At 51.7% G+C, this 25,891-nt stretch overlaps 1 protein-coding gene across 2 annotated transcripts in view; it reads right to left on the minus strand.

The window, feature by feature from the left end:
• Positions 1 to 25,891, minus strand: part of LOC103599672 (plexin-A4) — an 87,894-nt gene that overhangs the window by 10,755 nt on the left and 51,248 nt on the right. For both annotated transcript variants that reach the window (XM_008583816.1, XM_008583817.1), the window contains exons 12-21: positions 24,738 to 24,902; positions 21,101 to 21,194; positions 20,374 to 20,613; positions 19,617 to 19,763; positions 18,615 to 18,849; positions 15,472 to 15,614; positions 9,233 to 9,501; positions 6,788 to 6,854; positions 5,798 to 5,944; positions 1,094 to 1,253 (exon numbers count right to left, since the gene is read on the minus strand). In XM_008583816.1, the coding sequence (XP_008582038.1) occupies positions 1,094 to 1,253; positions 5,798 to 5,944; positions 6,788 to 6,854; positions 9,233 to 9,501; positions 15,472 to 15,614; positions 18,615 to 18,849; positions 19,617 to 19,763; positions 20,374 to 20,613; positions 21,101 to 21,194; positions 24,738 to 24,902 (1,667 nt within the window). The remainder of the gene's footprint in view (positions 1 to 1,093; positions 1,254 to 5,797; positions 5,945 to 6,787; positions 6,855 to 9,232; positions 9,502 to 15,471; positions 15,615 to 18,614; positions 18,850 to 19,616; positions 19,764 to 20,373; positions 20,614 to 21,100; positions 21,195 to 24,737; positions 24,903 to 25,891) is intronic.

Consider the following 25,891-nt stretch of genomic DNA (forward strand, 5'->3'; position numbering starts at 1 on the left):
CCAGATGGATGGATCAGGGGCCTCTGGAGGGCCCTCCCACCCCCATGTGGCCACGAATCCCCAGATACAAGCACACATTCACGCACCACGCCTTTCTTTTCATGCCCAGGCATGTACAGTGCCCTCACCAGTGCTGTCCTCATAGCCAGCAGAAGCAGCGGCCAATCCTCACTGAGTGTGTACTGCAGGCCCGGCACTGCCTGACAGAGGCTTGCATGTGCATCGTCTCATTGCATTCCCACTATGGGGCGGGTATGATTATTATTTCCATTTTATAGGCCAGGAAAGTAAGGCACAGAAAGGTTAAGTAACTTGACCAAGATCACACAGCTAGGAGTTGGTGGCAATGGGACTCAAATCCATGTGTGTTGACACTGGCCCATGATGTGGAACTCTCTTCCACCTTGGTCTCTTCAGAGCCTGGAGCTCCCAACAAGGATTTCCCCAGGATAACATCCTGTGAAAGACTTGGGCAAACCCTAACTGGATATAAGTGTGGCTGGCCCTAAGTGGCATGTCCTTGTTTATACAGGCTATGCGATCTATTCATGGAACATTCAAATAAAATGCTGTCCTGCTCCCCAGCAGGCTGTCATATCTCATTTTTCTCTATTCTTTCTTTCTGTCCTCTATTTCTGACCCAGATCCCTCAAACCATAGGTATTCAGCAGAAATTATAGGCACGGAACAGAGGGGAAAGGATGAGTCTGGGAGGACAACGAAGGCACCAGACCCTGGGCCACAGGGGCTCACACTAGCAGACTTTGCCCTTAAATCCCTTCACTCCAGATATGGCTCATCCACTCCCACCCCTCAGCTACTCAAAGGACTCCAGAGGTTTAACCTCAGATCGCCAACAGACCACCAAGTGACCTGTGGTCCCCTCTCTGACCACTGCCCACTGATCAGCTCTTGCCAATTCTAAGCAGGCAAACCCCATGGGCTGCTGGGGGACGGGCATGCCTGAGCCCTCCAGCCAGTGATCCTCCACTCTGTTCCCTGCACCCCAGCTCTGCCTGCTGCTGGCAGGAGAAGGCGGGAGGAGCTCAAGACCAGCCACAGGGACAGTCCCCTGGGTGGGCAGCCTACTCACCCAGGTCCATATCTGCAGCCTTGGGCCGGTGGGAGCAGGGTACATTCTTAAAGATGGCATCCAGAATCTTCTCCTTGACCTGAGTGATGGTGTCGCAGTTGAGGATCTTCACTGGGACCTCGGGGCTGTTGACATTGTCTGGGCTGACACAGCTCAGGACCTGGGGGGTGCCGGGGGGAGGAGACGTAAGGGTGAGGGCAGCAGGAAGCGCTCCGAGATTCCAGCAGCGTCCTGGGACACTGTCGTGAATGGCTCCTGCTCTCCAGGACAGACTGGAGAGGGGTGGGTGACCCCAGCCCATCTGTGTCCCCACCAAGCCCACTTTCCTCTGTTGTCTAAATGGGGAGACACCATGGCTTGCACATCAAGGCAGCAGCATGAGCTGCACACTTAACTCCCTGTCACACCACACCTCATTCAAATCCTGATTTTCAAAGGGAACAATGTCCAAGCATTGGAGGCAGGGAGGGGGACTAATCAACAGCATGGCCGCGAATGCACACGCTCCATCCCAGCCGCACGCCCAGACCCTCGCCCGCCTCAGCCCCCGGCCACCCACGTGCGTTGGGCTGTCATTCCTAGTGCTCCATCTCACAGACATGCTCATGCTTAGAACTAATGAGAATCTGGCCCCTTTCTCAAAAGATTTCATAAGCATCGATTTTTGTGAGGTTTTCAGGCTGATTGGAGGTTGGACAATCTATACGAAGCTTAATGTACTCTTTAAAATAAAACAGTGTCCTTTAAAAACTGCAGGTTCAAGCCACCTGAGATTCCTCCCTGGCTCTGACCCCAAAACCCTGTGTTATGGGACGAGGCCATGGCATGGCTCAGGGCCTCCATTTCCCTTTTGGGAATTAGTCAGACAAGTTAGACATTTGGATTTACCAAACTATATTTTTTCCTTTAAGAAGTTCTGGGCTTTTCTTTTTAAAAGTGCAGATCTTGGGCCGAGCCTGTGGCGCACTCGGGAGAGTGCAGCGCTGGGCAGCGCTCCCGCCGCGGGTTCGGATCCTATATAGGGATGACCGGTGCGCTCACAGTGCTCACTGGCTGAGTGCGGTGCGGCCGGTCTCAAAAAGGACAAAAAAAAAAGTGCATATCTTTTCTTCCCTTGCTGTTCTCATGATGGGCTCCTGGGTGAACTGCAGGGTCAGGGGTGGGTGCTGTGTGGTACAGGGGTGGGCAGGGTAGCGAGGCCTGGGCATCACGGGAGTGCTGCTGCCATGTGGCCCTGCCATTCTGGGCTCCCAGACTCTCCCTCTGACACTGTCGACCCAGCCCCCTGTGTGTCTCTCTCCTTCTCTGAACTTTCACTCCCTCCACCCCCCACAACCATTTCCAAACTGTCCTGTCTGGTTTGCAGAACCAGACAACAGCCTCCCTCCCACCCCACCCCCTCCTGCTCCATGTGGTGGCAATTAGAAGCCTGGCCCTGGATGCCTGCTTTCATTAGCAACTAGACTGCTATGAGCTCAAACGCAAACATGCTTATTCCATTAAGGCAAAGAAGAAAAAAATCCCCTAAATCTATAAAACCAAACTCTCACCCTCAAGATGCCCTAAATGGAAAATGGTGGTGGAAGGCCCTGTGGACCACGTGGTCCATGTGTGCCCAGCCCCAGCCCTCCCTCTTCTAAGAGCCTTCCTGCACCCCTCGCTCTGCTCAGTGACTGAGCACAGCCTGAGCCTTCCTGCTGCTCTGGCCTCCCCTGCTGTTCTGTCCTCTGACCCAGTGGTGGTGGCCCAGCCTCCCCCAGGCAGCAACACAGCTTTTTCTGCGCTTCCTGCTCCCAGAGACCGTAGGCAGAGGCTGTCACCCAAGTGTGACCTCCTGGCATTTCCACTTGCCCCACAGGTTCAGGTAACTTCATGGCATGCTCGAGCAGGGATTGACCTTCCAGAGAGGAAGCAGTGGTCCCACAGAAGGACAGTGCTCCCTGGCCACTGGCCAAGCCCCAGCTCCACCCAGAAGTTCCCCTCCCCCATACTCCTTGGATAGTTTCTGAACAAACTGCCTGGTGTTTTCTCTGCTAGGGAAGTGCATCTCAAACTTCAATGTGGGTAGAATCACTTGAGGATCTTGTTAAAAATACAGATTCTGATCCAGGACGTCTGGGATGGGGCCTGACATTCTGCATTCTGGCAGGCTCCCAGGTAACTGTCAGGTGCTCTAGCAGTCTTCCAGGTAAGCATCTAGATCTCTAGTGGGCTCCCAAGTGGGAATCTAGCACTATAGCAGGCTCCCAGGCAGGCATCCAGATCTCTAGCAGGCTCCCAGGTAGACATCTAGCCATCTAGCGGGCTCTCAGGTAGGCATCTAGCCTTTTAGTGGACTCCCAGGTCAGTATGTCATACTCTAGCAGGCTCCCAGGCAGGCATCTAGACAGCTAGTGGGCTCCCAGATGAGCATCTCATGCTCTAGCAGGCTCCCAGGTGACCATCTAGTACTTCAGCAGTGTCCCAGGTGACCATCTAGTACTTCAGCAGGCTCCCAGGTGTTGGGGATGTTGGTCCTGGAAACACTCCCAGCAGCAGGGCCCTTGGCTGTGCTAGTCCAAGCTCTAGCATCAGTCCAATCAAGCACTCAACACAGGAGATGCACCCGACCGTAACGTGGTGTACTCCATTTCCCCTGAGCCAGTCAGAGCCTCTTTGTGTTATTCCTCCACCTAGGATAACGTTACTATCAACAGGCCCAAAGTGTGCTGGGCTCCTCCAGAAACTGCCAAATTCCATGACTTGCCATCTGTTTATTTGACCCGCTCATCCTGGAGTCTGCATGCCCCATCTGCTGCCGTCCAGCACATCTTCCTTTCCAGCTTCACCACCGATTGGGATCTCCCCTCCACAGGTGAAAGTATCCTTTCCCAGGCCTGAAGATGGCTATTTCAATCTTTCTGCAGCCATTTCTTCTCCAGGCAAAATGTTTGCAATTTCTTTCCTATTTCCCAAGTCCTTCTACCTTAATGGTTGTGTGTCCCTGACCCACTCCAATTTCCTCATGTGCTCTTTCAGTTGAGTCACCTGAAACCAGCTTGGTGCGCCCACAACACTTTGCCCTCTGGAGTAAAGGATGCTGCAATTTGGGGGTGGAGCATTATTACAACTCATTGTGTTGGATTCAACATTGGGAAGCCACTGATGTGCCAGGAAAGAAAGGAAGTGGAGGGGAGAGATGGGGCAGAGACATTTAAATGGTAGTTCTGTCTCCTTGAGAAATCCATTCAGGTCTCTATTTTTGGAAGGGCTTTTCCCCCTTTTTCATTTTAATTGGAGCCTCTAACTCTCTCCTCCAGAGCAGACGGAAACTGCAAGGAAGCAGTTCACACGCTGTTCCTTGGAATCCTCATCAGTGAGCCAATCCCAGCAAATCTGTGCAGATGTCTACTGGGATTCCCAGGGCTCTCCAAAAATGGGAGTGGGATAGGTGGATCGTGGTCACAGCCTTCCCCGCCAGCAGGGATGGCTCTGTTCAGGGGTAGGGACTGTCTCCCCAGCTGGCCACAGGGTTGGGGACTCACCCCCGGCTCACGGCAGTGGGAGCGGTTGTCTGAGAATTACATTCCCCCCCAGCTCTGCCCTGCTCCTGTCTCCCCGCCTGACAATTGCACTTTAAGTCCCACCTGTCACTGTCCTCTCTCTTCCCCTGCTGACTCTCTTGCCTCCCACGTTGGGGGCCACCTGCGTGTCATCCTTGTCACTCAGCTTTTACCTTATTTTCTCATTCCTTTCTTCCACTTGCTCCCCCTTTCTTGGAGAAAAAGTCCTGGTAAGAGATGACGGCTCTCTCCACAAAAGCCTGCGAGTGAGCTCCCTGGGCTTGCAGAGACGGTGGGAAGAGGCAGGCAGGGCTACAGGAGCCAGCATTAGGGACCTCTGACGTTGGGCTCACTGCCTGTGCCTCCTGTCCCATTTGATCCTCTAGACAATCGTTACTATCCTCACTTGAGTAGGTTCTAATATTAGCCTCATTTTTTTTTTCAGATAAATAAACCCAGACTCAGAGAGATTAAGAACCTGTCCCAAATCACCCAGCTGGTCAGAGGCAGAATCGGGGCTTGAATCCGAATCTGTCTGATTCCAACTCCTGTATTCCTAAATGCTGAGCTTTGCACCCCCTGGGACAACAGTTTCTATCAGGTGAGGGAGTCTGGCCTTGACGGAGGAGATACTCTGTTGCTTGGACAAATGTTTTACACCACTAGGTCGTCGTGGCCTGGCATTATGCAGCTCGGGTCACAGTCGTATTTGAACTTAGACTAGTGAGCACGTGTGGGCTTCAGAACCACTAGGAACTCCTTCTGGTTTCCTCTGCTTCCTGCCCTCCCCCGCTGCCTGCATGGGAATTTTGAGAAGGACGCATCATTCTCCACACTGGGGAAACTGCTGAGGAGCTCACCTGGGCCAGCTGGCCAGCTGTTGGCAGGGGTTCTGACCCCACAATTTCCCCACTGGAACCACACCAGTGCTGAAGTGTTGCTCAGGTGGGTCTGAGCCACTGGTCCCCAAATCCAGATGCCCTGGTGCAGTAGTACTGAGAAAGTCCTGGGTGACGGGCGTGGGGGAGTACCTGGCTGGGCCAGTGCAGCCAACAAACCTGGAGAGCTGGCTCTCAGCATCTCTGCCATCCCCTCTGCTGGGCAGGGCTGCCCAGGACCGAAGCTTGCCAGAGCCACAGAGAGAGCAGTGAGCTGGGCTTACCAGGGTTTTGTAGTCGATCTGCTGGCGGATGAGCTTGTCCTCACTCAGGGAGTAGCGGGCCTCCCCCGTGATGGCGTCGATGGGGCCCTTCTCCATCTGCTGCTTGATGGCACAGAACAGGGAGAAAAGGGGCTCTCCAGCACACTCCTGGAAGGGAGAGGAACCTGTCTGGGCAGAGCTCCTGGACCACAGGTGTGCACAGCCCGCCCCCTGCTTCTCCAAACGGCTGCTTTCCACTCTTCCTGCCAATCGTCTCTCCTGTCTCCACCCTCTGTTTGGCTCAGTTTTTCAATCTCCTCTTCTCCAACTCTTTACTCTTCGGATTTGCATCCTTCCTGGCACTTTGGATCACAGGGTCTTCTCCCATTCTGCCCTTTCCTAGCACCCTTCCAGAGCTCCCCCTTCCTTCCTTCCTGACTCCTCCTCCCCACTCTGCCCCACTTCGCTCTCCTGAGGCCCCGTCAAAAGGCAGAGGTCAGTCCTCTGTGGTGCGAGATCCTTAGAAAACAAGTGAATAACTGGAAGCTGAGCAGCTCTCTCTCCTCCCAGGTACATGGTTGGCTTATCTGCCTCAACATGTGGCTTCTCTACCTGCCGGGACCCTAATCAGCCTCAGTAAGCCTGGGGCTGGGAGAGGGAATAGGGACAGCTGTGAACTAATTGGGAGAATTGTTTTAGGCTTCAAATGGGAATCAAGCTTAGGGATCATGCAGAGCCATCTCATAGGCTTATCTGTCCCTCACCTGGGAGGAAACCAGCCTTTGGGGGACGGTGTCTCTGTAGCTAGGACTGACTGCAGGGCTCTGTCTTCTGAGAGAGTCCATGATGAGGGGGAGCTCCATCTCTTGTGGGGTTACAGGAGCCAGGCCCAGGTAAGGGTGTACTTGGGGGCACGGAGGGAAACAGGGCAGGCTGGGGAGGATGAAGATTCATGCCCAGGCAGATGGGGACCTGAGACAAGGCCAGAAATGTGCCCACATCCAATCCTACCTTGAGGAACTTGTAGAGGAGGAAAGTGAACCAATTGGTCAACATCTTCTCAGCCACTGACTCAGTCCTGTCACCAGCCACCGAGGGAACCAGCAGAACAGAGAAGAAAGAGGCAGTGGGTCAGAGCCAGTGGCCGGCAGGGGAGGGGAAGGAGTCTGCACTGATCTTGCCTATTAGAGCTTTTAGGGCAAATCTTGAGATCCTAATGAATACGAGAGTGTCACAGATTCCCTGACAGCCCCATAATGTTAAGGCAAGCTTTTCCTACAAAGCTGGGAGGTGACATTTTGGGCATCGGGCTCATGGGTGGGTCTTTTACAGGAATGCCTTAGAGCACCGTTGTCCAATAGCATTTTCTGTGATGAAAATTTTCTCTGCCGATGCTGTCCAATGTGCTGACTGCCAGCCATATGTGCTGTTGAACACTTGCAAGGTGGCCAGTGTATTTGAGGAACTCAAGGTTTTCATTTTATTTATTTTTAATTAATTTAGATTTAAATAGTCACATGTGGCTTGTAGCTATAATATTGAATAGTATAGCTTTAGAGAACTTTACAGATTAGATGTATTCCTCTGGATGAGAAAGTAAAACAAAAAAACTGGGGATCTACTAATTTGGCAGAGAAAAGGAAGAAAGGTGGCAGGAGAAGGGGGACACGGTAAAAAGGCCAGATAGGCCAGACTGAGCCCATAACCTAAGCTAAAGTCTCCCAGCACTCCCAGCACTGGCAGCAATTCCAAGAGATGTCAAAATTATCCTATTTCAAAGTCTTCCACATACTTTGGAACTTCCTCTTGGACTCCTTCTAGTGTTTCATTTGCAATGACAGGAAGTTCCTTCTTTAGTCTAACCTGCATCTTGCATACTACAACCCAAACCCACCTATTCCTTTACTTTGGAAGCAAAGATGTGGCAGGCATGTTATCAGCCAAAGGACACTTTGGTTGCATCCATTTAGAGAAAATGAATTACATTCAAACTTGAACTAAGCGTGTGGCTAGCTCTGGAGAGAAACTAGCTCATCCAGGTATGTTTGGATAGAGTTTAAAGTTGCAGCTGCCAGAAAATACTAATAACTCAAATCTCAAGGCAGTTGGGCAGCTGCCAGCACAAAATGAAGCTGGGAAGAGAAAAGAGGGACAAAGATTGAAAGCAGGGGGCAGCCAGGGGCAAAAAGAAGAAAAGAGACAGAGAAGAGCAGAAGGGAGCGACAGCATCTGGGAGAGCACAAACAGAAAACAGGAGGAGGAGACGCAGAGACAGAGCGAGACCACGCCGGGAAATTGTCGGTGGGAGCTCTGGCAGGCAGCGGCAACCCTAGAATTATGCCAGTGGGTGGCTGTGTGGTGAAAGTAAAACAAAAATCAAAATGATCTACCTTGCTGTTCCCAAAGCTGGATGATTGCTCCTATATGCGGCAAACTTTTGCAGCTGTGCAGGTGAATGCCCACCGCACCAGGGAAAAGCATGAAGTCAACATTTCTGAAAGCCAAACCTATTCCCTGGATCAAGTAGGAGCCACTGAGGCCCTGCCTCAGACCCAGAAACCAAGGAAGGAGGTCAGGGGGACAGGCAGACAGAGGCAGAGGGTAAAGGGTGGTCCAGGCGGGGGGCTGGACTTAACAACTTGATGTGGGAGTTTCCCAACTTCAGATATGCCGAGGCTAAAGATGTTGGAATAACAGCCTAGAGGAGAAATAGCCTTTGAGAAAACGGAGGCTCAAGTGTCAGCACAGATACCGCGAGAGTCTCTATTCCTCTAAGGCCGAAGCCACAGTATATGGTTCTGTCTTCAAATATGACCTTTTAGGTTCAAGGATGTCGAGTCTGAGTCATCCAATGATGCTGAGTGGTGGACCTGTTCAGAGTCTATAGCAGGTGCCAAGAAACCCTTGCTGGGCTGCATGGGGTAAGCTGTCACTACAGGGCTTGTATTCAGTTTCTCAAACTTTACTGCACATTCCCATCACCCCATCAAAATGCAGATTCTAATTCTGTGGGTCTGCGTGGCACCTGAGATTCGGCATTTCTAACAAGCTCCTGTGCGCTGCTCAAGCTGCTGGGCCACAGACAGCATGAGGCCACGGGGTCTCTCTCCTAATTCAAGTTCTGACTTGGTTAAGGCTGGGGGATGGTCTAAAGGGCCTCTGAAGTTCCCACAAGAGAAGAATTCTGGTAGAAAGGGCCAGAATCAAGGGAGTAGAAGGCAGAGAGGGAGGCATGGAGAGCAGATATGGGGTAGAAGGAAAACAAGAGGGTGACCAGTCATAGGTGCCCACAGAATGGACAGGGTCTTCAGGTAGCACCTTAAACTTGGGAATGAGGCTGCTCTTCCCAGAGCTCAGCCGGGCCTGCCTGGAGGGCATGGTGAGTAGAATGGGCTGGGCTGGCCTGGGTTGGGGAGAGAGCCTCTGACCTCCGCGGCCTGGGAGCCACACCCTCACCTCCTGAGCAGTAGCTTGGGGTGGTTCTTGCTCTCCAGGTTCTTGTCGATGAGGTCGGCCAGCAGCTGCTTCAGCACGTCAGTGGCGTACTCGAGCTTGCTCTGCAGCACAGTCATGATGAGCGAGGCCACGTTGCCACGGTCGCGCATGGAGAAGCTGCGCTGGGACTCGAGTGTGCGGATGAAGGACAGCAGGAACACCTTGTTGTTGATCAGCTGCGCAAAGAGCTTCAGCCCTTTTTCCACACGCTCCTGTCGGTAGCCAGGGACCTGTGGAGGAGAAGGGGGTCCTGATGCCACCTGCCGGGGGCCCTGGTGACCACCCTGTGGGATGGGTGGAGCCCACTCTGTTGACCCTCTCATCCACCTGTCACAAGCTACTCCAGCCAGAGCCCACCTGGTGAATGCTGTCAAGTCCTGCTGAGAGCTGGGTACTGTGCTCAGAACCTACTTAACCTCCATCACAGCCCGTGAGAGGGTCACTACCTCTGGCTTAGAAATGAACCAACTGAGGCACAGAAAGAGCCTCACACAGTTAGTAAATGGTGACACCGGGATTGAACTCACTTCTGCTGGCCTCCACAGCCTCAGGTCTGGTTTGTCACCAGATGAGGGGTTGATGAGGGGCCTATGCCATGGCAGACCACCCTCACAGCCCCGTGGGGAACTCAGCAGGTTGGGGCTGCTGTGCTTTACACCCTGGCTGAGGGATCATCAGGCCCAAGCCTTTGGCTAACTTAATGCCCACCTCTCTCTGGCCCTGTGCATCCTATGGACAGACTGGTGGCCTCAGAGTCAGGACTTCTGGGTTCCACATGGACTCTGACAAAATCATGCTGTATTACCTTGTGTAAGTCCCACCTGAAAAAAGGGGAAGATTGAGCTCAACAGTTTCTAAAGGACTCAATAACCCCAGCATCTGGTATTTTCTTAGGGACTCCTTCTGCGATCCTGCTCTCTCCAGGGGAAAGGGAGGAAGACAATTTTATCTGCCTGCCTCCATCATCTGTCAACTGGAAGCTCCCCGCAAGGGTGTACCATCCACCCAGCAAACGTGAGTCAGAGACAGAGCCTGCCGTAGAGGCTGCATCTGTGAGATGTACGAGTGTGTGCACAGCAGCACTGCTCTCAGAGCCCCGCACTGGCAGCTCCCAGAAGTCCAGCAGCAGGAGAATGGACTGGGGGACCATGGCAACCACAGGGATACTACTCAGCAGCGAGGGTGAGCCTCTATTGCTGCTCATGATGACAGCGACGGATCTTGCAAACACTGGATTAGAAAAGGCAGACGCTAAAGTACCATTTAAATAAGGATTTAAGAAACAGGTAAAGTTAACAAATGATGGCAGGAAAATGGTTATTCTGGGGGGTTGGCTGTGACTGGAAGGGAGCACTCAGGGACTCCTTGGAGGGCTGGGAATGTTCTGCTTCTTGATCTGGATGCTTCTTGATCCTGATGGGTATGTGCACTCGGGAAAATTCATCAAGCTGTGTGCACTGACAATGTGCGCTCTGTATGTATACTTCCATTAAAACAAAAAGTGGACTTTAAAAAGCAATCACAGGCTCTGCTCTGGAGGGGAAGCCTCCTGAGAACACTGGGCAGGGCTTGTCTCCTGGATCAGGGCTCTGGGGTGCAGAGATCAGGAGGCACAGCTGGAGGAGGGGCCATTGAGGCTGCATCTCAAGGGCCTTGAGAGCAGCATCAAGTACATAGCAGTTGAGAATTGGTTCCAGGCTTGGTCAAGCTAGGGTTTAATTCTGTCACAGCCGTTTACTAGAAAATGGCTTAGTAGACTCAGTTTCATCAGCAAAATGAAGGTAATAAAAGCTCACATGGACGTAGATCTTACTCTATGCCAAGGACTATCCTGTGTGTTTAGAAATGTTGACCCATTTAATCCACATGACACTCTAGGAGATAGGTCCTATTATCACCCCAGGTGCCCCATGAGGATATGCAGCTTTTCCAAGTCAGGACAGGCCGTGAACCGGGGCAGTCAGCACCATGTCCTACCATCTCCTGGGGCCGCTGTGCAGACTGAAAGGAGGTGTGAAAAGCCTGTGGTGCACGGGCGACGCACAGCTGAGTTACTAATTGGCAGCTGCTTCTTCCTGCTCTGCTCTTGAGGTTTTAGACTGGGGATGATGGAGGTGGCCAGAGAAAGCCCTGCTTGCCCAGGTTACAGAGCCCTGCTCTGTTCTGGGCTCAGGCAAGGTGCTATCAATAGGCAGGCATCTCTCAGACCCAGGCCCACTCCCAAGGGCCCTCTAGGAGGCGGCTCCTGAGTCACAGGCCCATACCACAGTGTAACAGGAACTCCAGGCCTGCCCTGTACTTTCAGAAGAGCTCTTGCTGAATGCTCCTGGTTGCCTGGCATCAACAGCTCCCATGGGTCTGGACGCTGGTAGAAAACAGGCGTTATTTCCAGATCAGGCCCATTTTCATCTCTCTTGCTGCAGTGCTGGTACTGGGAGGGCCAGTTCTCTGGAGAGAGAGGGGAACTCCCCAGAGCCAAGCAGGGTATGGCAGGCGCTGGCCAGGGCCACCCTGCGACTCATCCTGGCTCTTGGCAGAGCCCCTCCTGGAGAACCCATGGCTCCCCAAGGTGGGCCCAGCCTCTGCTTGCCTCACCCCTGGTTTCCCAGGGACCCATTCCACCAGGCGCTGGTGAGAGAAGGGCAAGGGACACGGCAACCTCCCCTTGCCATCAGCCCAGGACTCAGTCTGCCTGTCTGCCAGTCTCCCACTGATCTCCCCTCAACTCTGTGGCCACCCCCTCACACAGGCCCGAGTTTTACACTGTCCTTCCGACCACTCAGAACAGCATCTCTATGACTTGTCCCAGTAGTAATAGATCATGCCACTTCCAGGGCACATGCTGTGTGCCATGCACAGCACTGGGCACACTGCACACATTATTCAATTACTCTTCTAATGACCTTGCGAGAGTGAGTTTCGATCCCCTTTTAATAGTCTCTCCGAGAAGCTACTGAAGTTGTCCCTAGGCCACCTAACTGGAGAAGGGCAGTGCTGGATTTCTAAGCCAGTCCACCATGCCCATCATTCGCCATGTCTAGTCCTACCCTTGGGCTTGGGAGCTGTCTGGAAGCTGGCCCTGACTTCTCCCTGCAGCCTTCCCGTGCAGGGCCTCCTGCAACTCAGCCTGGCTGTTGAAGGGAGAGCAGCCATGTGCAGGTGTGGCACTGTGGCATCTGGAGAGGTGGAAGAGGATGTACTCTGGACTCTGTGTGGAAAATGCACATGCCTCCTGGGCAGCAAGTGCCCGGGGCTATTGGGAAGGGAGGTGTTAGCAAAGCTGCCTGCAGTGAAATAGCATCCCAGTCAGCAGCATGGCATTTGGAATCAGAGAGACCACAATGACTCATATGTGGAGGAAAACTGTCACCTCTGGGCTCTATTGCCTCATCTGTAAAATGAGAATATAAGGGCCTATGTCATAATGTTTTATGCACATTAAATATGATAATGTACCTAAAGTGCTGGCATGCACAGTGCGCACTTAACCAGCAGCAGTTTTATTACCTGCCTTTCTGACTCCATTGACTGCTTTTCATAGATCCCTTTTGCCTGAGACTTTCCAAGATTATCTAATGCATTAGTACAGTGTCTCGGGCTACAGGAGGTAGGAATCTTCTCCCCCTTTTATGAAGGGAGGAGATACCTTGGTAAGGAAGTATCTTGGTAAGAAGTATCCAGAACAATTCCCTGTTATAGCCTGCCACCCTCCCCCAAGCAAACGCCGCTGTGAACAAGAGTTTCTTTATTCACCAGATGGTTCTCTAATTTAGCTGAAGTCTGTGAGCATAAAACTGGATAGTAAATTTTAATTGTAACCCAATAGGTTAGAGTTTAGGAGCCAATGATAGGTTGAAATTGGGAGTACGTGATTGACAGCTCTGTATTTTTAAAGGACTGGTGCATGACTAGTGCCTGGGAAACCCCTTCCCTGAATGAATGGACTTCACCCAGAGGGCCACAAGAGATGGGGCCTGGTGGCCTTCTCTCCAGGACAGCCTGAAGCAAGAGGACACCTCCTTCTTTATACTTCCCAAAAGTGAGCAGCAAAAGGGTTGGGAAACACTGCGTTAGATTAATCAGTGGCTTCCCTCAAGAATGTTTCCATACTCAGAAGCCCAAGAAGGAGAAACTATTCCAGTAGCAAGGAGGGGCTGGAAACAAACAAATAAGAAGACAGTGATTCACAGACTCCCTGGACTTGCATAGGAGGCTGGATGTCACATAGCCCCAGGCTAATGTGGGTCAGCAAAAGTTTTTAGAAAATCCCATGTAAGTTACATCCTTAAAGGAAACCTACTTAGACTTGGAATTTTGAGCTAGTGAAAAAAGGAGAATAACTGTATATACTCATCCTAGCTGAATTCTTATTTAGATTATTCTCCATCCCATCCACAAGGGTGTACAGGGATGTTCAAACATAATTTCCTAAGACTGCCATCCACTCTAATTCAGGCAGACACACAGACCTTCATTTATCTAATCGTTCATCATTTCCTGCATGCCTACTATGTGCCAGGCACTCTGTTCCGGAGTTAAAGTTTCAAAGATAAATAAGGTATGGACACAGTCTACACATGCAACCACACACATGCACTCATCTTATCTTTTCATCACTCCTATGTCTCACTTTAGCCAGGAATATGCGTGCTCTCCAGTGCCCTAAGAAAAAACCCTGGTATTTTGAAACAGGTAAAGGTGGGGCTGGAGAAAAGATAAAAGGAAGAGAAATGAGTGGGAATGAGGGGGAAGCAAGGGAAAGGAGTAAGACCAAGGAAGCAGGTAGATAAAAGCGTCATGACACACACAGTGCTGTTATTTGTATATATGACACACATGTAACTACATGCACCTACATGTAACTACATACACATACAACATATGATGTAGACAGAAAAAAAGGTACATTATCATAGAGACCACCACCCCCAGCCTCTGAAAGTGCCTCTTGGCATCTATCAGCCGAGAAGCCAAGGGGAGCTTCCTCCAAACAGAAAAGCCCAAGCCCTCACGTAGAAACACACACACACGCTTCACTCAACAAGCAAGGATGGAGAAATGTGTGTGCCACACACAGATGTCCCTGAGGACTTGCTGTGTTTCTGCAGAGCTGCACAACCTGCTACAGCCCTGTGGAGAGCCCACAGAGACGTTCCCTCGGGTGTCAGTACCTGCAAAACTGTACGACTCTCTAGTGATAGGTCTGTTTTTATTTTACGGACAATGCAAATTCTGGAATTAATCTTATTTTCTGTTGTTGCTCAAGCTGCAGATTTTCAATCCATCCTCATAAGTACACACAGCTGTAAGGCAGGCCACCAACGCAGCACCCAGAAGCCTGGCGCACAGGCGTGTTGCTGGGAGTGAAGACTCTAGGGTATGACTGCCTGGGTTCAGTCCTCACTCCGCCCCCTGCCGGCTGTGTGGCCCCAGACAACCATGGAACTTCTCTGCCTCTTAGTTTTGTCACCTGTAAAATGGGCTTACCTACTTCAGAGGGTTCTTGGGAGGTTACATGAATGCATGTTAAATGCTTAAAACTGTGCTGTGATATTAACTAACAGTCAACTAATAGTAATCAACTCTTATGATTATTATTTTCCCGTATTTCCTCAATTTTTAAAATTTTTCTCTGATATTTGTCTTCATAAGCCATTCCAAAGCTCTTTTGAAACAAAGCACAATATAACCATATGCATAAGCCAGACACCATGCTAGACAGTAAGTGGGATAAAATGTTCAGAAGATGAGGTCCCTGCTGGTAGAAATACAGTTATATTTTTGTCATTCACATTTCCACCTCCCTTCCCTACATCGCATATATCTTTGCCAACTAAGCACCAAGTGGTACAATCCCTTATATATTTATTGAGCACCAACTAAATGTGTAAAATCCCTTACACTGTGGTTTCTAAAACAAGGGTTCACAAGCTCCTGAAATTTATTTGCCATATATCTTGTTTCTGTGTATATATACAGTCTGGGGAGAGAGTCTTCAATTTCCATTCAGTTCTCAAAGGGCACTGAATGGCCCTATTCACATTTCTGCTCTGAGGCTCCCTGGCTTGGTCCCACCTCCTCTGCAGGGCAAGTTGTGTCCCTCCCCAGCCTCAGCTTTCTCACCTCCGAATGAGAGCCTGGCCTGGAAGAGGGCCAGCATGTTCCCCTTCCCAAATGCAGGATGGGGTACTGCTTCTCACCTCGAGGTCCCGGAGGACAGGGTGGTCTTCAGTTCCCGGGAACAGCACCCGCATGGTGTAGGTTCTGTAATCCAGAAAGGGAATCCCGGCTCCGTCCAGGTCACTGGTCAACTCATGGATGTCTGTCTGCAGCTCGGCAAAAGCTGGCATGAAGAGAAGGCTGTGAGATTGCTGAATGCGGCAGGCCCGAGAGTTACCCTCATCTCAGAATGCTCAGAACCCTCCTCCAGAGCCCTAGGAGACCAGAGCAAGGGCCATGCATGTGCAGAAATAACTGGGCGGTATGGCATCCGCATGGGAGAGAGATGCAGTGCAAGGAAGCTTATCTGGGAGCCAAATTGCTTCCAAAGTAGGAGGGGCAGTTGTGAGGCTGTCCACAGATCTGTGCTGCTGCTGGGACTCTGGGTCTGGGAGAGATGCTCCATCCGAAGGAGAAGGGGTTTGGTTTGCAAAATGTGCTGGGCAGGGGGAATGTGGAGGGATGGGGGAGAGAAGGGAGAGGGTCCAGTTATGAAGGATCTATTCCTGATGCTGTCTTTTGTAGTGGGTTTCCTTGCAAGATTTAAGAGCAACTTCTGATAAAGGGCAAAAGTTTGAAGTCCCAGTTGTGGCTCACACAGCTCACTGGAGCCATCAAACCTCCAAATGGGGCACAGACATTGGCTCTGCCCCACTAATACAGGCATATTCCTTCAGTGTGAATACACAGGGTATGTCTTTGTCCTTCCAACCTCAAGGTGATGCTACTTGATGGTGAATTATGATTGACACGAGGGCACGGCTGTCTCTAGAGGCAGCTCAGTCTTCCAGATGAGCAGAGTTGCAAGACCCAGCTGGTCCCTGGGAAAGTCTAGCACACGGTGCAGCCAGAGGTTGTCACACAGCACCAAAGCAGTCATCACATCCTGACCTGGGCACATCCTCCTCTAGGGCCACCCTCTGCCATAGAAGGTTCTCAGAGGTGAGGCACCCAGCCCTCCCCTGCTTGGCCTTTCTTCTCGGCACGTGTGCACACACACCCACACACACATGCATGCACATGTGCATTAACAGACGCAGGCAAAGAAGAACAGCCAGTGGACATTGACTACCAATGACTATTTATATAAACTCAGGAATGGGGGAAAATAATTTGTGGGCTCAGAAAGGACTCGCAAGCCCGAAGTGGCTCTGGGACCCTTAAAGAGCAAGCTCAGTGCCCAGTGGGCTGTGATGATCTCATGAACACAACTTGGCCGCCACAGGAAGGTTCGGCAGGGGCCAGTGCTGCCCTTCCTAGTAACTTTGGTGGCACTCCAGCTGCAGAGCTGACTTCAGGCCTGTGGATTCTGGCTTTCCTGGTATTGGAGAATACCAAGCCTTCTCCTTTGAGAGGACAAAGGGAATACCATCCAGACACCTGGGGAAGCTGCTGCAGAGTTCCCTGTTGCTCTTCTCTTCCTGCGCGCCTGTATCTCTGCTCTGGTTACACGGACACAGGGGTTCTTATCATGTAGAGTGACCCTGAAGGCAGAGAACCCTCACGCATCCAAGTGGAACTTAGACCAATGTGTGTGCATATGTGCATGTGTAAAAGGGCACTCAGTAAGCCTTTTTGACATGTGCTGTCACCAAAAGCCCCAATGAACACTCTTGTAAGTCCTGAGTGAGGAACACGTGTGTTTGTAGGAGTGTGTGGGAATGTGTGCATGAGAATTAGAGTGAGTGTGTGAGTGTGCATGTCAGTGAGTGTGAGCATGACTGTGTGTACATGCACATGTGTGTGTTTACATATCAAAAACTCAGGCTGGGAGTCCTCTGAGTGTGTGCATGGGTGACCTCCAGGCTGACTATAAAGTCTCCATAAAGACCCTGCCCCAGGCGCACGCTGCCTTCCCAGTGCACAGCAGCCAGCCCTGGGCGTGCCTGGACAGTCTTCCCTGGCTAACCCTGCGTGTCCTGTGCCGAGAGCCTCCTTCTTCCCAGCCACGGAGCACAGCTCTCCCAAGCCGGAAGCCAAGGCTCCCTCCTGGGCCTCCCCTGACACTCAGGCTAGATTCCTGTCCAACTGCAGGCTCCTCCCTTTCTGGGAACGTCACATTTCCCACAGCTACCCCCTCCCCACCGGGGTGTTCAGCTTGTGGGGTGGAGAAGGTGGGACTTGGCTTTCTATCGGTCTGTAGCTTTCCTTTAAGTCACCAAGCGCCTCCAACATTCAAAGCCTTGCGCCTGCCACACATAAAAGAGATTCTAATCACTACACCTAATTAGAGGGAAGAGTACATTGCAGAGAAAAAAATTAAGCAGCGTAAATATAATAAAAGGCAGTAATTAACAGTCCCACAAGGCAGATGCTGTGTTGACAGCTGAAGGATGTGGAGAGGGGATGGAAGGGATCCACGTCCCATCAGAAAACACCACGGCTGCCCTGGCGGGAATCGGTGTGCTGCGACAGCCGCAGGGACAGGACCAGATTTATTCCGCAGATAAATCTACAGCAAAGAACCAGCTCTAATCTGCCCACAGCAACCCACGAAACAATATCCTGGGGGTTACATAAACCTGACTCCTAAATTTCTTGCTTGGATTTAGTGCAGCTGATTTCACATCACAGTGGTGTTTGTCATTTTTTAAAATACATGCTGCAAAACACTCTTCCTTCTAAATCACAGATCAGCCCCACAGCCTTACCTTCCTGCTACAGGAAGCGAGCTGAGGGTCACTTGAAGGTGGCAGGGCAAGACACTCCACGGGCTCCCCTAGAGTGCAAAACCCACTCAGCCAGGATTCTGGGTCTGAAGACTGTGCTAGTGGGGTTTTAAATGATCCCAGTCTGACACCTTGAAGCAAAGGAGAGGAGGTCTCAGCCTTATCTGAGTTTGCCAGGGTGGGGCCTGCTAGGATGTACGTTCAGCTGGGACACAGGCTCAGAGACTAGAGTTAGGTGCTCTGCAGCTCAGACACCCAGCCCCCAGCGCTGCCGACTGCAGCTCAGCCTGCTTGCTTGTTCATGAGAGGCACACGCACACACACACACATACCCAGGTGCATGTGCACACACATGCCCATGCACACACACACACGAGCATAAGTGCACACACATTCACATGTACATGTGCACATGACCTCCTATGGGGGGCCATGGGCACCTGGCCGCTCAGTACCTTCCTTGCACTCCAGGGCCACGCGGGACTCCAGGTTGTCCATCTGCATCTGTAGCCGCTTGAGCGTGAGGTCGCTCTCACGGGACTTGCGTTTGTAGGCGATGAGCACGGCCACGATGAAGATGATGAGGAGGCCACCGGCCACTGCGATGCTGACGATGGCGGGCAGGCTGAGCGGGCTGTCCGGAGCGATGTACACCATGCCTGGAGAGTACTCCATGCCACCGACACGGGCCTGCGGGCACACAGGCAAAAAAAAAAAAAAAAAAAAAAAAAATTCTAGGTACATGTTTTCTGAACAAAATATTCTCAGTACATGTTTATTGAAAAAAAAAAAGTATTCCGGGAGCAGGGGCAGGACAGTCTGTGTAACAGTCGGAGTCACTCATGGCCTGGTGACCAGGGCAGGATGAAGGGAACAGCTGCCAGCAGGGAAGACACCTCTCTGGTTGTGAAAATAAACAACAGGGCATATAGGGGCTGGGGAGGGAGGGGTGGCTCAGCAGAGGCTACCCCCGGCTGGAAAACCACACATTCCCTTATTCAGGAGCCAGCATTGTTGTCTTCATAAGGAAACAGCATACAGGGGGACCTAAATAAAGTCTGCCATGACACCAATGGCTGGCTCCCCTAAGACTCATCCTCACTGTCAGGGTGGACCACCGAGGCACAGACATAAAATCATAGACCTCTCAGGCTGACAATGATCCTCTTCTTGAAGGCTCTTTCACCTATAACAGATGCTTTGGCACCTTCTCTAGCGCTGTTATGCATGGCCTTTATTGCTGCACCAGCCAGTGGGGGAGGGAATGACAATACAGAGGACAGAAGCTGGGAAGGGGACAGGAAGAAGGAACTCGGGGTGTGGGGTAGCTAGAGGAAGGTTTGCAGTGGGCCACAACCCCTTCCTGGAAAGCCCTGGTGGCCCGGATGGAGCTGGGCCACTCATACCCAGTGTCTCTTGTGCCCTTTCCATCCAGGACAGGGTCCCACCAGCCTCACCATCACTTTGTGCCTGCCGATGAGATTGGGGGACTCGCAGAGCAGCTGCACATCTGACACGGTCACAGTGCATGGCTTCTCCCCGACCAGCACGGTGTAGTTCAGCTTCATATTGCCCCCGGCCACGGGTGGGATCAGGTTCTTGCCCTGGACGCACAGGAAAGTCCAGTTCCCATCTCAGAGTCAGCACTGCAGCTACCAACTGGCTGCCATGTCCTCCCTCCCGGGGGTCCCATCCTGCTGGTGAGCTGGTGGAGAGGCCACCTTTGGTCATAAGTTCAAAAAAGTCCATGGCATGTGTACTAGCATTCTCCTTTCCTCCCAGTGGAAATCAAACGTAAGATACTCTTTTCAGCTTATCCCAAATGCAGCCTCAGAATCCTTCTCAACAGAGTTGTTAATTGAAATTGTCAAATGGGTTAAAATTAACTTGCAATCCATGCTCCAAAGACACCCCATGCTGTGGCCTGCAAGCGGCTGCACAGGAGAAAACAGTGTGAGCCTCTGGACCTCCCAGTTCTTGGACTCTAAGGACACACCAAGCCTGCCCCAAATGCAGTCTGGTAAGAGAGTTTTCTTCCCAATGCAAACTCACGGAAAAAAATTTATCATGTTTTGGCTATCACACAACTTCTGCAAGGGATGCCAGTCATATAATGTGGCAGGAGCCTGTGACTTCTGGTCTTTCTGCCACTTGATGCCCTTCCATGCCAAGCTTCTGTTTCCCCCACCTCACGTCCACCACTCAACGCTGTACCTTTAGGATGATGGGCGTGCCTGGCTTGAGCTCCAGGATCCCTGAGGGACCAAAGGCCTCAAACACAGGGTTGGGATAGTAGGTGAAGTTGGTCTTGTTGAGGATTAGCAGGGACTGGACATTGTCCAGGATGAAGCCAAACTCCTCAGGCCTCTCGGTCAGGTCTGACTGGTGTTCAGGACCCAGAGCGAGGGCTGGCGCCTGACAGGTCATCTCAGTAGCATTCAGGACCTCACAGATCTGCAGAGGAGCCAGAGAGGGAAGACTATGCAGTTTATTTCCACATGCCTGCAGCCTGAGCACACACATGAGTTTCCCCACGTGTGGTCGATAGAGCACAGGGTGACGTGGGAGCCAGGACCACACATCTGGGCACTCAAGGAACAAGCCCTAAAGCTGGCACCTAGCTCTGCTGAAGCAGGTGAGGCAGTGACTCAAGTATTTTCTAAGCTAGGGAGCAGCAGAATGGCTGCAAGGATGGAAGACTAAGGGTATGAGACCCCCAAAACTCCAGAAGTGCTTGCTCCTGCACTGTCCCCAACGGGTGAAATCACCCTTAGGTCTGCTCCTTAGCCCACCATCTCAGTACTCATGTGCCACCTGCCGTGGGTCATCAATGTGTGGGCAGGGACTGCCTGAGGACTCGGGAGCCCCACACCCTCTGGGGAAGCACGTGTGGAGCATGCGTGTGGGTCAGCTCCCCAGGCCCCACCAGCCCTGGACTCACGTTGATGTGCTCCTTTCCTCCATGCTTGGCACGGATCTGGGGGTTCTGGATGAGGTCGAGGTGGGTACCCCATACAGCAATGGGCGTGTTTCCACTGACCGGGAAGAAAGAAGGAGGCATGTAAATCAGAAGGATAGGAAAAGCAACAGCACTCGACAACGATGGTGATGATGATGACGATGATGACGATGATGATGATGACGATGATGATGATGATGATGGAGTTGAGCTATGACAATAAGAACGATGACAACTAGGTGCCATAATGCTGTTCACTGGGCAAGGATGACAGCTCACTGCCTAACATAAGGATGAGCATCTCAGCAACCAAGAGGAAGACAATGGTGACCAGAGGTCTGTGGCTGTCCTTGGCTGAACTCGCGTAGACTGTGGACACCCCATGGAGGTCCAGTCGACAGCACAGTCCCTGTGGCTCTCTGAGGCCTCTTGACCTGAGCCAGCTGCTTCTTGGCAACCTCTCGTGTCTCTTCCCCCAGCCCTCAGCAGACTTGGAACTTTTTCACATTGGCCTTGGCCTAATGGAAGCTTCGCCCCAGAACATCCCCACCAGACCCTCCAGGGTCTGAGCAGTGTGCTTCCCCGAGGCAATTGTACTACATATGTCTATGTTGGGGGCTTTAGTCTGGGTGATATCTGGGAAAGACAGAGGGCCCAGGCACTCAGAAAACTCCTCCAGGAATGCAAATGCTTCAGGACTCGGGTGTCCTACACTCAGGGATGGCACAAGATTGCTGATGGGAGGGCTTGGGAGATTTACCTCGGTGTAGCCTTTCAAAGGAAACCTGGACGCCATTGCCCATCCTCAGGGTGGCTGAGAGCTGGCATGGAGAGGCAGGTGCTACTCTACTTGACTGAATCTTCCTTGGGGCTTGCCTTGGGTTGAGCATCCCCCCAAAACTTGGCCCCCACTGTGACAGTGTTAAGAGGGTGGGAAATCCTATTATGGTAATTGAAAGGTGGGACCTTGAAGAGGTGATTAGATTATAAGACCCTGCCTTAGTAAATGGATCAAAAATGGTGGTCAGGGGCATGGTTGTGAGGGCTTTAAAAGAAGAGCACGTGAGAGGTTAGTCTCTCTCTGCTGTGCCATTTTCTGCCATGTGAGACCCCTGCATTAAGTGTTCCCTGGACTTTGGACTTCCCAGTCTCTGAAACTGTAAGCAATAAATTTTGTTTTTTTAGAAATCACCCAGTTCCAAGTATTTTGTTATAAGCAACAGAAAGAGATTAAAACAGGGCTACTCAAAGGAAAGCGAGGTCGTGACCTGACCTCTGATCAAGGGAGTATCTTCAAGAAGAACCCTGCTATCTAAAGCAGGGCTTAGCAAGTTAGTTCTTTATAAGCTTGGTGGGTAAAGAGCCCTTAACATCCACACGCACGTTCATTTCTACCCATCTATCCATCTGCCCATCTTTACATTCCCAGTTACTTCCTTCCCTACACCCCCTCCACAGGCACACACAAGAGCATGTGTGTGTACGTGCACACACACCCATGCATGCAGGAAGACTCCTGTGAAACCTAGAGAGGTTCTTCCACCTGAGGCAGTGCTTGAGATGAGCTTCTAGGGTCCAGCCATCTCCCGATCTTCCCAATCATCAATTCAACAGGCACTTACCAAATGCCCCCCCTCCTTTCATTGGTGACCCAGGCTGTGGTAAGTCGTATGAAAGCCCTCCTTACGCAGAGCCCACCCCATCCTCAGACTCAATTAACCTGAGCAGAAACACCAGATCTGGCTGGCAGACCCAGAACATGTCTGCAACCTCCCTCTCCATGAGAGCATCTGGGGACACAGGTTGACACCTCTATTTCTATGACTATGACACAGGGAAGAATTGAATTAAGCCAGGCTGTGCATCCCTCAGAGAGCTGCAGATTTTTTTTTGGCTGAGACACAAGGGACTATGTTAACGTCCTGGACCTTCCAGGTCCTGGGGCCAAATCCTGGTATAGCTCTTTACATGTGATTTCCCTCTTTCTGTGCCTTGTATTCTTCAACCGCTTTAAGATCATGGCTGAAGTTTCTAAGGTTTGGGTCTTATGGAATAACTGCTGAGGACAACCAAATCTCATCTCAGCAAGCACGGGCTACCTTGTGGTTTAAGGCAAGGGATAGCAAACTCTTTCGGTAAAGGGCCGGATAGTAAATATTTTAGGCTTTTCAGGCCATATGGACCCTGTCGCAATTGCTCAACTCTGCTACTGCAGTAAGAAAGCAGCTATAGATGGTACATATACAAATGAGCATAGCTGTGCTGCAGTAATACTTTATTTATTGGCAGGTGGCCAGCCAGATTTGGCTCAAGGACTGGAGTTTGCTGGCCCTGGTTTACAAGATTGTTCCCCAGACTGGACTTGTCTCTCCTCCCAGCCTCAGCACTTGGAGACCATTTCTTCCTGTTCTCCCCACTTGCTCCCCTGACCCCAGGCCCCTCCAAAGCTGAAGCAGACAGTGGAGAGGACGAGGACCGAGCCAGACACTGCACTGCATATTTGCATCTCACTTAATTTTCTTTGCCGCTCTGTGAGATGAGGAACTCTGGCCTCAGGGAGGTTATGTAACTTTTAAGGTCACTTGTCTGGTAAGCCATGGAGCTGCACTGAGCCTGCTCCTTCTGACTCTGAGCCCTTGCTCCATTCCCCTGTGGCCTCTGATACAGCAGTGTCCCAATGCTCTCTGCAGGCCCTGCAGGCAGGAGGCTCTCTGCAGCACCTTTCCATTCCTGTGCATCCTCCAGGGCTGGAAAAGCAGACTCTGCCATCTGTCCACAGCTCCTTTCCTAAAGTGAGATGCACCACTGTAGAGACCCTAGAGATCCTGGTGTTTCCGAATCCCCAGTTGAATCACCAAAGAGGTAGAGGCCAGGGAAGAGTACTCAAGTTGCCCATGGTGAACGCTATGCGAGAACCAGCACTGAAGGTCCTGACTCCCTGCCGCAGGTCTTTCTATAACAGCATCAGATACCTGGTTCCCTCTTTCTGGGATGAGTGCTCAGTGTGCTCATGTCAGGTACTGAGAAATAGCAGGAAAGTCGGTCCCACACTGTGCCCTTGAGGAGCTGGCAGTAGAGGGAAGGACACACATACACAGGTGACTCAAGGTCATGCTGAGACAAAGGCTGGCAGGAGGCCTTAGAAGCATGAGGACGGATGTCTGAACTGGACTGTGGTGGTTGGGACACGGTTTCCCTCCAGAGCAAGCAAGGAGAGGTTGGACCTAGTCTAACTCCTTCTCCCACATTGCTCTGCCTAAAGCAGGACCAGAATTATTGCCCCTGTTTGCCAGCAGTGAAGGAAGTAGAACTGGACCCTGGCAATCACTGTGGGATGGAGACATAGCCTCCAAGCACGTCCACTGTTCCTCAAATTGAGGGAGGTGTCTCTTGCTGGTCAGAGCTTGGCCTCCAGGATAGGTCCTGCCCAGTAGTGCTCCCAGTGGGAGGACGGAGTTATGAGAGGAAGGCCTTCTGATTTGGGGGTGCCCTAGATCCCCAACAGTTCATCAGTCCCCTAGGCAGGACTGGCCCCCCAGAACTCTCCTTGGCTGTTGAGAGTTGAGGAAGGGAAACTAGGTCCAGAGGCATTAAGGGCCCTTAGCTCAGCGGCTCCTACCTGACGATGCTCCACTCTGGCTCGATGCGCACGATGGTAGGGTCCTCCACGTACTGGAAGACCAGGTCCTGGTGGATCTTGGCCCTGTCCACCTGCACTGTCACCTTCATCTCCAGCACCTCCTCTGAGGACGTGGTGTTGCAGACGATGTAGGAAGGAGATCGCCTGGAGGGGAAGACAGCTCTGGGCTCCTGGTTGTTGAGGAGGCTGGTGGTCCCGGGGGAGCACTGCCTCACATATAAGACTCGAGAACAGCAACAAAGACTCCATCTTTGACCAGACTTTAGACAGGCTCCTCTGAGCATGCTTTTCAACTAGGCCTCAAACTTGGGTCTGACTTTGGCCTACCCAGCTTCTTCTTTAGTGAGAATCCTACTAAGTCAGTTTAATGAGAATTCTCCCACCCTTGATATCTGATTACCCTTGATAACTGACCAAATTCCTCATTCCACACCCTCGAGGTCTGATCATCCTGGCCTGCCTTTAGCAAGAACGACCCTACCCTTGATGTCTCCTCTTAGGAATTTCTGTCCACTGGCCCTCTCCCTCTGCTCATTGGCCATGAATCCCCAGCTGTCTTTGCTGTCTTTGGAGCTGAGTCTGATCTGTCTCCCCTATTGTGACAGTCTTAACACTTATTGTGATAGTCCTGAATAAAGTCTTCCTTACCATTTTAATAAGTGTCAGAATAATTTTTTCATCTAGCTCCCACCCCCCTGGGCTCTTGGCTCATGGGAGGCATGCCCTTCTGTGGCCAGATAGTGGGACCAGGGGAGGGAAAGTTGTTTGTCCCTGGAGCCTCAGCCTCAGCTGGAGGGGCTTGCTGCTCCTAGCAGCTCTCAGCAGTCACAGCTGGCTCTGCAGCAGCTGGAGAGAACCTGACCCCTGAATGGGCTCCATGTTCTGTGGCACTCTAGGACTCTGCAGAGTGGGTGCTATGGGGTCACTGAGGCTAAATAGTGGGCCACAGCATGATGGGTTCATCCAGGCAGGGGTGCCCAGCAGGTTCCAAACAGAGTCAAAGGCCCCTCCTGAAGAGAATGCCCATTTTTTAAGGGAGGAGGAAGTCACCCCTTTGGCAGTCCCTCCCATTTCTCTGTGCTCTGAGACACTAAGCCTGATTTACCCGGCTGACCCCCCCCCCCCAAACCCCC

This window comes from Galeopterus variegatus, unplaced genomic scaffold (genome assembly GCF_000696425.1).
Source record: "Galeopterus variegatus unplaced genomic scaffold, G_variegatus-3.0.2 Scaffold3049, whole genome shotgun sequence".
In the NCBI taxonomy this organism is placed as follows: Eukaryota; Metazoa; Chordata; class Mammalia; order Dermoptera; family Cynocephalidae; genus Galeopterus; species Galeopterus variegatus.